General features: G+C 37.7%; 1 protein-coding gene across 12 annotated transcripts in view; it reads left to right on the top strand.

Annotated features, from left to right (window-relative positions):
- mapk8ip3 (mitogen-activated protein kinase 8 interacting protein 3) overlaps positions 1–13,113 on the top strand; it is a 91,585-nt gene that overhangs the window by 10,758 nt on the left and 67,714 nt on the right. For all 12 annotated transcript variants that reach the window (XM_057860860.1, XM_057860858.1, XM_057860863.1 and 9 more), the window contains exons 3-5: positions 6,851–6,971; positions 7,355–7,425; positions 7,629–7,714. In XM_057860860.1, the coding sequence (XP_057716843.1) occupies positions 6,851–6,971; positions 7,355–7,425; positions 7,629–7,714 (278 nt within the window). The remainder of the gene's footprint in view (positions 1–6,850; positions 6,972–7,354; positions 7,426–7,628; positions 7,715–13,113) is intronic.

Raw genomic sequence — 13,113 nt, 5'->3', positions numbered from 1 at the left:
AAAGCACAGAACTACCCCAACTCATGTCACACACGGGGGCGAGGGTGACAGCCTTCACCGATCAATGTCGCGCAAGCTCGTCGGTCCCCTGCTGCGGGGAGGAATGCTCGTTGAGGGGGAAACAGCTGGAGAATGACTGCCGGACAAACCGGCTGACGTCGGAGGAGCCCGTGGCTGTCGGAGCCCAACCTGAGGATAGTGGTCTATTGCCGGGCACATGAAGAGGGCAGAAGGGGCTGGAAGTCTGGAGGATATGGCGAACCGCAGACGAGAGCGGGGGGCTTCACGAGCATAAGCCGAGTATAGCGTTTTTTCGGCGGACACGCGAAAAGGACCGAGCGGGGTGTGCGACAAGCCGCCAGTCGTCGGCCGAGTGGGCTTCTCGTTGGACAATCAGCCACAAAATGCAAGCCACCTCCTTATTAAAACGTGTGCCATGATCCCAGTATTTGACATGATACAAAACACGTTGTTACTCACTTCCTCGTAAGTTCAATCGTCCCACAGTTGTCGGACTTGTTTTGGCCAATCTCCGGTGTGAACGGGAACATTTAGAAACCCAAAAAGGCTCATACACCTCTTCCTGGTGCAGCAACAAAAACCTGCAGCACATTTGGCTGGCGTGATGCGAAAAATAAACAAATTAATCCGCAAAATCATCTGAATCCGCTGTCAATCTCAATGCTATAAAGCAATGCGGTTTTGTGAGATGCTGACCCGGGTGACGTCACATTCGCATTCGTCCTTAACCCGAGACTGGAGCCGGAAGTCACTCATTTTCATGGCCCGGGACTAAAAAAACATGATATATCAATCGATCGCTTCTACACAAATCCAAGCGGTCCATTTCATTCAATAGCACAAAATAATGCTTGAAATATGAAATAAACATGCTTTTTGCTGTCATAGGCACTTTAAGGGACCGTACCATTACCCAATATTAGCATGCAAATTACAATGTTCTCCTTCATTTTAATTTCTACATTTCCTTTTTGGGGATTTGTTCATTATAACTGTGCTAAATGGTAGAAAAACATTGGAACTGAGTCATTTGAAAGACGAAATGTAATGTGAAAATGGAACATAAATCATGCTCTTGCTAAACTTGATTGATCAGTAATCATTTTCCCATGATTTCCAAGAAGTAAAAGGCGTTCAAGTGCATGCGACAAAAATGTGATGATCATAGGGCCACCGTGGGGGAAGGGTGGACATAGTAATGGGAAATCAATACCATAAAGAGTGGGTCTGGTACTGTAACCTGATTTGTACTTGCAAGAAACAGAAACAGCAACAAAAGATGAGATATGGAAGTGAGCCGAGGTTTAGAACAACACGCAGCTCACAGAGCGTTACTGAAGAATGTTTATAAATAAGGTGTCTGAGCAAAATAATGGCTTGCACTGGGAGCAAAAGCAGCTCAGATTACATGGTTATTAGACTCAAGGTAATGGTAAACAAAGCCAAGAATGCCTCCTTGACGCATCATTTACAAGTACTGGATACATGTACATGTACCATACATACAACATGTATGTTCATGGGCTGAGCAGCATTATTCATAATATATTTACGGTTGGGAGATTAATCAATTTGATCAAGTGTTCAGAGTTATTTTAGATGTTTTATTTTATTATTTTATTTAGCGGGTTCCTTAATTCAAAGCAATACTGACATGCACATCCACTTACAAAATGGATGTAAACTGACATGCACATCCACTTACAAAATGGATGTAAACAAACAGTAGCTAGTTTGCAAGAGCGCATTCTGCCCAATGTTTAGCCACTTGACTATCAGTGACAATTTTTACCAAAAGTGCTTAGCGTTAAGAAATAGTATGAGAGGAATACGACGTATGTTCTGCATTTTGTTCTGCACAACAACAAAGAAGCCTGGATATGCAGTATGACATTTAGTTTTAGAGTTTAAACGGATTAGCATTTAAGATGTTCATTTTTTTCCTATGTTTACATAGAGGACGCAAAAACTTACCTTATCAATTGAACATTATCTGGAAAGAGATAAAAAATAGTTCTATTATTTCTGTGGTAATTGAAGAGTCCAAAGTAAGAGGGAAAAACTTTCAATGCAAAAACAAATAAAGGCATGAGGGTTTCAAAAAAGAAAACTGGCTTTAAATATTGTCAGTGTAATTCGTGTTTTGTATATTCAATTCAGTATTCTATATTCAATTCAATATTAAATTCAATAAACTTTATTTATCCCTTTGGAGAATTTCCTCAGGAAAAGTGGCAAAATTTCCTTCTCTTCTAAATAATTTTCACACTTCCATTTTCACACCTCAAGTAGCACTTTATCCCATCAGCTTCACCTTCTTTAACAATCTTTTAATTACTGTAAATCTATTTCAAGTAAAGAGGTAGACGATTAAGTAATATAAATAAATTAACTATAAGTGAGGCACAATGTCTATGGCACACGCTTGCAGTTAGAAATGTGCATTACAGATTCTGTACATGAAGCGCATAATGGATAATATTGTATTGTATTGCATGTTTATTAGTGAGAGGATAAATAAGGATTAGAGTAAGCCCCTAGTGTCGTTTAAGGTTACAACCAAAGGATGTTTACAGCACATCAAGATGTACACTAGTGTTTGGCAGAGGTGGGTAGTTATGCGTTACATTTACTCCGTTACATTTACTTGAGTACCTTTTTGAAATAAATGTACTTCTAAAAGTAGCTTTACTAAGCCATACGTTTTACTCTTACTTAAGTAGATTTGTGAAGAAGAAATGCTACTCTTACTCCCCTACTTTGGACTACACTAGTCGCTACTATTTTCTTCTTTGTTCTACATATTAGATTTTATTCCTTTTTTTGCCAGAGACACCAAAAGTGGCTCAACTAGTTTTACCAATAAGACGTCACAATAATAATCACATGACTCCATTATAACAATCAGACTAAAGCTTGCCGTTCTATGATCACGTCGGCCTTTTTAATCACGTGGCGTCTTTAAAGCACTGTAAAAAATTAAGTATTTGACATAAAGCGCCCCGTCAACATGACTCAAAAGCACAGGTTTTAATCTCTCAGTTTTTATTTGGCACCGATTGACTACCGAAAACGGAGATATGTTCCTTTTAGGGCTGTCAAACTTATCGCGTTAACGGGCGGTAATTAATTTTTAAAATTAATCACGTTAAAATATTTAACGCAATTAACGCATGCGCGGCACGACCCACTCACGCATTGCCACAAACAGCCTACATTGGCGCCGTTTTACCTATATACAGAGCTAAGAGGCAGCGTCAAGTGAGTGGAGTAGATACAAGTATTGATTGGAATCGTGCTTTGAATTGGCACAAGCTTTATCATCTCTCCCACAACAACTCTAAATATTGTGGGAAGCGACGTGGGGTATAATGACAGGAGTTTTTCTTAACACCATGTATTGTACCCAACGCAGAGAAGATATAGCATTTGCAGCCACCATACACAGTCATGGTTGCACCACTTCCCATCATGCATTTGGGCAGAACAGTTAAGTCGCTACAGTATCATTTACTGAAAGCTCAACAAATACACTAGATGGCATTATTTAGTCACAATATACAAACACACATTTATCCTTTAAGAATTACAAGTCTTTCCATCCATGGATCCCTTTCACCGAAAGAATGTTAATAATGTTAATGCCATGTTGTGGATTTATTGTACTTATGTACAGTATGTTGAATGTATATATCCGTCTTGTCTTATCTTTTCATTCCAACAATAATTTACAGAAAAATATGGCATATTTTAGAGATGGTTTGAATTGCGATTAATTACGATTAATTAATTTTTAAGCTGTAATTAACTCGATTAAACGTTTTAATCGTTTGACAGCCCTAGTTCCTTTATATGTTATATGTTCCTTTTAGTTTCATAATACGAAATATGTTTCTCCACTAGAGGGCACTCATGCTCTTCGGACGAATAATGCAAAATTTCTGTAGATTTTTATTCTCTTGCTGGAATTCAATGTTTTTTTTGTTGTTGTTGTATTTCTTTGTCTTAATGTAATATGTTACCGTTCAGTATAATAGTAACAGTTCCTATTGATAACTTTGTGCTGAGAAAATAAATAGCATTTAAAAAATCAAACATCTTAAGCAGTTACTCACAATGTTACTAATTACTTGAGTGTTCTTTTCACCAAATACTTTTTTTTTTTTACTTGTTCTTGAATACATTTTTTAAATGACTACTTTTACTTTTACTTGAGTAATATTATTTTGAAGTAACGCTATTCTTACTTGAATAAAAGTTTTGGTTACTCTACCCACCTTTGGTGTTTGGAGGGTGAAACTCAAAAATGCACAGACACATCTAACATGTTTATAGAGTTCGTGCTCAGCTCTCGAATAAAGAAATCTCTTTTTTTTGTGGGGGGGTAGAGTAGTTAAGTTAAAGTGTTGAAGGTTGTTTGTTTCTCAATTAGCTTCAGTACATGCTATTAGTATGAGTGACATTCGCTAGTAGATGATTGGAGTACAGTATTAGGCCTGCACAATATGTCGTCAAGTAAAAAAAGTATTTGGTGAAAAGAATACTCAAGGAGTGAGTAACATTGTGAGTAACTGCTTATGATTTTTTTATGGTATTTATTCTCAGCACATACAGCATATACTTATTTTTTTTACTGATCTTTAAAGACGACATGTGATTGAACAGGCTGGCGTGATAGAAGAAAAGGCAAGCTTGAGTCTGTTTAGTATAATGGATTCATGTCATTATTGCTGTGACGTCTCATCGGTGAAACTGGTGGAGCTACTGTTTGTATCTCTTGCAAAAATAAAGTCAATATGTAGAATAAAGAGGAAAAATGTAACGATTCTAATGTAGCCCAAAGTAACGGAGTAGGAGTAGCGAATCTGTTCAAGTAAAAGAAAAAGTATGGCTTACTAAAACTAAGCTTAGAAGTACATTTTTCTCAAAAAGTTACTCAAATGTAACGCATTACTAACCACTTCTGACCTTTATATACAGCAATCTTCATCGTTCACAAATGAACCAGTCTAGCCTGGAATAAACGGTATTATATTAATACAATGTGGTCATGGTGAGTCAACCAAAGTCTTCCAAAACATATCTATTCAAATTCTTTTAGTTTTAATATCACAATATATAAATCCCAAACCCCCGGAAAGTCGCAATGTCAGTTCTCTCCAATATCATTCAGTTCTAGTATCTATTGCAGTACATACAGTATATATTAAGAAGTTTATTACATTAAAAAGTGTTTAAAATGCACGAATTTCTGCCCACTATTATAACATAAGGAAAATATAGCTTTATATACTTTCTTAATCTTTGCTCAATTATCAAAAGCTGCTATCAGCTTGTACAGTTCATTTTGGCACTTGAACATACAAAAAAAATTAAAGTGAAACTCTATGTTTAAAATACACACAGGATGGAACAAATAAAGTACAATTCAAAAGTATTTTTAGTTAAAGAAAAAACTGAGCTTATATGATGGTTCAGAGGAACATCGAAAGATTTTCCAGCTGTATATATACATCCATGCATATTAATGCTGTATGATATTATGATTAGGGCTGTCAAACGATTAAAATTTTTAATCGAGTTAATTACAGCTTAAAAATTAATTAATCGTAATTAATCACAATTAATCGCAATCCAAACCATCTATAAAATATGCCATATTTTTCTGTAAATTATATATATATTCTGTAAAATAAATTGTTGGAATGGAAAGATAAGACACAAGATGGACATATACATTCAACATACGGTACATAAGGACTGTAGTGGGCATTTCACTCTACTGTCATTTAAATCTGTCTATGCTGTCCTCACTCCGAAGCGTCTACTTTTTCCAAAGCTAGACAGCTAGTGAACGACGCCTTAATAATCAGACTTCTTCCTTTTTCATCTGATTTATTAATAAAATGGCTTCAAACCACTGTCCTCTTTAGACCGTTGTGAAACAACAACAAAAAAGTACACAGCATTGCATTAGCAAAAACGTTAGCTTAGCACGCTATACAGGTTCACTAAACATAAACAAAAAGCGTCTCATACAAAAAATATAACATTTCGCTTACTAACATAATATGTACATTCTTTACAACAACCATACTTACGGACAAATCTTGTCCAAGGATCATATAAGCACAACATTATCGGCCCGAGACGTCGTGCAGCCATAATGAAGAAAAGAAGAAAATAATAAACCATGTCGCAAAGCGACCACAAGAGTTCGCTGTTGGACAGCGCAAAAAGCCTTGCTGTAAAACTTACCAAAAGGCAGAATACTTTCTGAGCGGGACATGTGCGTTAATTGCGTCAAATATTTTAACGTGATTAATTAAAAAAATTAATTACCGCGCGTTAATGCGATAATTTTGACAGCCCTAATTATGATATACGTATATTGTAATGTTGACAAATGAAATTTGAAGGACTTCAAGTTGGCCCTTGCGTACTTTGATTTTTCTAAAGGAGCCCCCGGAGAAAGGTTTGGATGCCCTGCTGGTAGAGAAACACGCCATTGTGAAAAGAAGGTTAAGAAATCAACAGTCAGCTCTATGTGTATTTTTCTGTACACCTGAACCATGTTCAGCAAAAAAAAATATGGCTAGACTTAATGGGAGAAAGCTTAGAGAGATTTCTTAATTTTGTTCCAAATACTGTATATGCTAACTGGCAAATGCATTTTAATGTTGCTGTTTACACTATACAATTTGATTTATTAGGTTATGTTCGTTTATTCAAGGATCATGTTTTTATCATTGTTATTATTTCTGCTAATTGTACCTTTGTAAGCATTTTGACTGACAGCTTTGGTGTGCTCGTTTATCATCTCCTATAGAAATTCATCGAGTTTGAGGATGAGTTAGAGGAAGACAAAAAGGACCTGCAGGTGCAGGTGGAGTTTTTGGAGCTGCAGGGGAAACAACTCGAACTCAAGTCCAAGAACTATGCAGACCAAAGTGAGTTGACCAAAACTTTTTTGCAACTCCCCTTTTTTGTTGAAATAATATGTTGCTGTACTTTAAGATTGTCTTACCCGGTCAAAATAGTTTTGCTTCTTAATGCTTTATGTACTGTATGTTTTGTCCATTTTCTTTTAACTAAAAAAACAAATCTGCCCCAAACTTACTCAGCAGTAACTCTTTCAGTGCCATGACGATGATAGACGCCCAATCGTGTGGCTTTTAAAAACGAAATTAAAATTCTTTAAATAAGTTCATCACTAGTAGACGTCCAAGCCATATCAACTGGGTGGGCTGCAAGCCAATGAACGTAGCACGAACGAACAAACAAATAAAGTGGAAGCCAGTGAGTTAATGTGAATATTGTGTCTCTTTTCCAGTCACACGATTGGAGGAAAGAGAGGCTGACATGAAGAAAGAATATAATGCTCTGCACCAGCGCCACACTGAAGTAAGCACTAATAGACAACTTAATGTTGCCTTAATCAACTTAAATGTAATATAGTATATTTATTATTAGGAGCATTGGACACTCATTGCATATATAAAATGTTAGTAGAGGGCATGACGATAAAAACAGTTTCAAATTACACTCACATCAAAGTATTTTACCTCGCCAACTCTTCTTTTTGATTTCACCCTCCCCTATTAAAGATGATCCAGACATACGTCGAACATATCGAGCGCTCCAAATTGCAGCAGACAGGAAGCAACAGCCAATCGGATGGCAGTGGACGAACGTGAGTTGTATGTGTGTTGTGTGGCCGTGTGTTAGCGAGAGAATATTTACAAAGTTTGTGTATTTGTGATGGTGCTGTGCCATATGGGGAAAAAAACGAGATGGGACAATTCATACCACAATATAGATATGCCACGTTGTAATACATTTGTTAGTATTTTGTGAAAAATTATGCAACAATCAACTGCCACAAGTGTTAAATGCATCAAATAATGCTGCAACCTAAAACTACCCAGTGTAAACAGAAGCAGCACATTAGATACTTTACATATTTTTGTTATAATGTAAAGATATCTAATTATCTACTAATACTTGTTGCTAGTGGTTTTGACTTATGTATGTAAGACTGATGTATATTACATTAGCATAATATAATTAATATTAAATCAATTCTTATTGAAATTGGAATGCATTTTGTTGTCACCATTATGGATTATTATGTGTTGCTATTTTCTATTCACTTGCATGCATTACTCACATACGGTTTGGCAGGGGGCACCAATTTTCAAACTATTGAGTGGCTATAAGGACATCTTGTACAGTGTTACCTCGACATACGATCGCTTCGACACACGATCTTTTCGACATCCGACCTAAAATTTGACTCGCCATTTGTTTCGACATCCGACGACATGCTCGAAAAAAAATAGTTTCTCTGTTTTCCCGCAAGACGAACGCTCAGCGGATTTTCTTGTAAGAGAAATCAACATGGGTTCCAAGAATGTTAGTCCAGGTGGTGAAAAAAAGGTGAGGTTTACCATTGAAATGAAGATGGAACTGATAGAAAAATATGAGCGTGGTGCGCGCGTCCATGAACTGGCTTGACAATAAGTCTGTAGAATGTCTACGATCTCAATGGTCCTCCTCCGACCTCCGATCGCCAGTCTTTATAAGTTAAGATGACAATTATTATTGTGGTAACATTGCCAAAATATCGCCAGCTTCGTCAGGTTTTTAATCATTTATCTCCGGACTTGTGCAACACAACATGTCTACTGTCGCCGCAGCTGAACAAAGTGAAACCCATGGCAAAAATTTGCTACTCATCTGTTGCTTAATCTCGTCTCGTGAGACGAATTTGATCATCTCAAATTTATCTCATTCTCTGCTTATTTGTCTCTGAGTTTGTGCTCCTAAGGGTATCCTTAGGAGCAAGTGATGAGTCAATATGATCAAAGATAACATTGAGACAAAGGAGATGGATTTGAGAAAACCAGACTTGAGCAATATTTGAGAAGAGAAATCCTCTTAATTAAAAATGGAGCTTTCAGGCACTCAAAGCATTTTGACGCTATACCCTCATCTACCGACACAACAACATGGGGTTCAGTGTCTTGCTCAAGGATACTTAGATGAATTCATCAGGACAGAGAGTTGAACTCACAACCTCTGGGTTGAGGAACGACTTCTCTACCACTGAGCCACGCACGGGCTCAGATGCATTGTCCTCGATTTGACGCGCCACATCAATGGAAAACAACTTCAGAAAGCGTGTAGCAGCGATGAAGAAAAATTTATTATATTTTGGTTCATTTAATAATTTATATATTTCTTTGATATTTAAAAAAAAAAAAAATTCCAAATCGCAGACATGTTGCCTGTTAGCCAGTAGTTTTAGCGAGACATCGTCAGCCAGCGTATTGCCTGTTTTGATTACGTCATCAAACAAGAGGACTAAGGTCCTTCACACTATTTTGTGGTAAACTTTCGGTCTTCGAAACAAAAAATCGTTTGTAGCAGTCGATAGTTCTCGAAGCCGAATTTTCGGACACATCTCTAATTTTTACATTGAACAAGATGAACCAAATGAACCAGATGTTATTAAATTATTTGACCAATTCTAATATTTTCTCGGATTTTGGCATGAGGTAAATTAAGATGTGATTGGACATGTCAGAGCGAACAGACACTACTCTTTCTTACAATGAAAGAATCTTGAAAACCCAAAATGAGCAATTGCAGACTGGAAGGAGATCAAATTGAGAAATATTTGTGACTGGTACAATATAAGGTTGCTCCGCGAGATCAGTAAAAGAGACAACTTTGAGGCAAGTTGAAGAAATAAATACTTTGCTCATCCATATCTTTTACTGAGACATTACTGAGATCATGACTCCAAGTAAGAAGATAAAATTCAGACGCATTTGAGATCGACACAAGTACTCATAGTTGTCTCTTGGTGAGATCTTGAAAGGACACAACTGTGAGACTTTATTGAAAATTCGTGCCAGTAGAACTATTCTCAAGACTTTCTCATGTAATGCTCACTATGAGACTTGCTTCTCATGAGACAAATTTGAGAAAACTGACAAAACCACTCTGGTCTCGATTATTGCTGATTCATTTCTCAGAGATGCAAATGAGACATGAACAAGATCTCATCTTCAATTTTACTTTGCTATGGGAAGTAAAAAGTCCCTCTCTCACGCTGTCAAGTCAGCCATGCGATGCGTTCAGGTACACCACGCAAAACACATCCGCCACATTAGAACCCGATCCGTAACATTATTACAGGTATTATTGTTATTATTACTATTACTATAATTCCGATTTTTATTCATAATTTATTTGTTTTTCTCTGTGTAATTGCTATTTGCAATAGTACCAGCAGCATTCTTAAGGATTTAGTGTAAGTTTTTGGGCTGTGGAACGAATTAATGGAATTATAACTTATTCTTATGGGAAAATCCTGCTCGACATACAACCTTTTTGACTTACAAACAAGGTCCTGGAATGAATGAACTTCGTATGTAGAGGTACCACTTACTACTATGGAACATGGAATTCCATCAATGTAGCAAGTCAGTGCAAATTGGGTGCTAAAATGTGCATTGCAGGAACAGGTCTATTTATAGTTGTCCGTTCGCCCTTTGTTTTTAGAAGAAAAAAGGTCTCACTTCAGAAGTCTTTTAAAAGTTTACTTATGATAGTTACTGTTTGATTATCATACTGAAAGGCGGGGTTAACTGGTAAAAACAATGGTCATATGATTATAAGAAAAAACACGTCATATAACAAAGCGTAGATGGGCGACCAGGCAGCGCCGCACCAATTAAATGTTACATTGTATCTTTGCCCTTGAGGGTGCCTGCCTGCCTTCCCTCGCTTCAGGATGTAGACAGCTATGCTTTGACTTATGAATTTTAGATAACACTTGTACAATAATAAAGCTTAAGTCATATATAGACATTTGAGAAGCATATTTTGGGAAGCAATTCTTTGACAATAGTGATAATGACGATAGACATGTAAAATATAAAAATGTTATGTCATTTTGGCAATCATATCGTACAGCACTAGTTTGTGAAGATTTCAATCGTGACATTCATTCATTCTCGACCTTGCTGCTGCTGTTTCATGTTTCATCTTTTCGGTCTGTCATAATTTCACTGCACCGCTGCTGTCATTTGTTTGTTCGAGTCCATCACACATGGGTTTCTTGCGCAAACAAGGATTAGGAAACGCTTTTTTTTTTCATAAACGCCCACATCCCTCAGACACAATTTAATTTGCCTGCTTGAAGTCTTATGCGAAAGACTTCCAAATACTTTTAACTCACTGGCTGCCATTGACAGCACTAGACAGCCAATCCATTTGAAGTGGGATGGTTGGGAAATGTTCATTCGCTGCCGCCCTCCCACTTCAAATGAATTGGACGTTTACCCTTGATAAACTCATTCAAAATCACAGTAGAAAGATGAAAAAAGCCACGACTGCACGTCAATCATTGTCATTGGTAGCCAGTGAGTTAAGTATGAGACAATCTGGTGCAGTTTCTGTTGCAGAACCGCAGATTAATCACCTCCTGTCCTCTACATACACTGCATCCCTGAAATCTCTTCAAGCACGGATTGTCTAACAAATCGTAATTTATCCAACATGCGGCAAATGAAAGAAATTGTCCGCTGACATGTGAAGTGACACATACGCGGAGTTTGATTTTTGTGGCAGGGGGGCAAACCATTTTGATGACCCCGAAACGCAGTGTCAGCAATACAATTAATTTACAAGATATATGCTTGGATAGGAGCTTAGCCCATTCTTGTACATACAGGCAGGGCTGTCAACAGACTTGCAGGGGCCAGAGGACAAGACACCTTTATAGGGCCCACCCCCCACCCCTGCCACCGGCTTGTCACGACAACATACGCCGTACTTTAACGCTTTGCGAGCAGTGACAGTGTAGATTTTCAAATTATTCAATTTGAGATAGATAGTTAAATTTAGCGGACCGTAATGTGAGATGTGACACAGTATAAACAAAAAATTTCCATTTATTGTCCCATGTAGGCTACATTACAATAAACTGAGAGTGCTATGCCTGCCTGCTAAACAACAAAAAAGTATAACTAAACATCCTGTGCCTTCCCCCTTCACATCCCTGGGGTTATCAAGCCCTCAAACAGTGATGCGCCCAGATTTTGACAGAAAAGTCATTTATAACATCTAGGGAATCCAGTTTTTGAGCAAACTCACGCTCAATAGAGAGCATGGTGTTACCGGCATCCCCAAGGGGCCACTGTCCCCTACAATATGACCGGCTTTACCAATTTGGCGCAGACGAAGAAGTGGGCGAGCATAAGGGGGTGAGATAAGAGTTGTTGAGCGTTAGCGCTGAGTTGATTGACTGGGAGTCCCCCATTGTTAATAAATGTTCCAGCAAAAAGCCATCCAACGTGTCTTTGCATTTTTATGCACATCGCCACCTTCCTGAAGGAAGACCCGGATGAACTGATGACAAACAAGCCGTCCACCCGTCCACTCCACACTATGGTGCGAAGTTGAGAGCACTGCAACTTACCAGAAAGGGCAGTTTGGTAACAATGGCTAGGTTATTAAGCCTGCCCTGTAATATGGGGCCGCGTATGTAGTTTTTTATTATTTTCATTTTACTAAAGGCTCGCTCTCCTCCAGCTACAGTCACTGGCGAAGACAAGAAAATGCGTAGAATTTGAGTGCGCCAGTGCAGGGTCAAACCATTCTCTGCTAAGACGGGGTGCGGGGGTGGGGCGTGCCAACAAGGAAAAAATATATATTTGAAATATTTAGTATGGTAAAGTTTTTAAATATACAGTCTATCACAAAAGTGAGTACACCCCTCGCATTTTTGCAGATATTTAAGTATATCTTTTCATGGGACAACACTGACAAAATGACACTTTGACACAATGAAAAGTAGTCTGTGTGCAGTTTATATAATAGAGTTAATTTATTTTACCCTCAAAATAACTCAAAATATAGCTATTAATATATAAACCCCTGGCAACAAAAGTGAGTACACCTGTATGAACAACGAACATCCCTAAATGTCCAAATTGAGTACTGCTTGTCATTTTCCTCCAAAATGTCATGTAACTCGTTACAGGAATGCTGTCAGCATTGCTGCAGAGATTGAAGAGG

Source organism: Corythoichthys intestinalis, chromosome 16, assembly GCF_030265065.1.
Source record: "Corythoichthys intestinalis isolate RoL2023-P3 chromosome 16, ASM3026506v1, whole genome shotgun sequence".
In the NCBI taxonomy this organism is placed as follows: Eukaryota; Metazoa; Chordata; class Actinopteri; order Syngnathiformes; family Syngnathidae; genus Corythoichthys; species Corythoichthys intestinalis.
The sequence above is the reverse complement of the archived record's forward strand: the minus strand, read 5'-3'. Positions and strand labels throughout refer to the sequence as shown.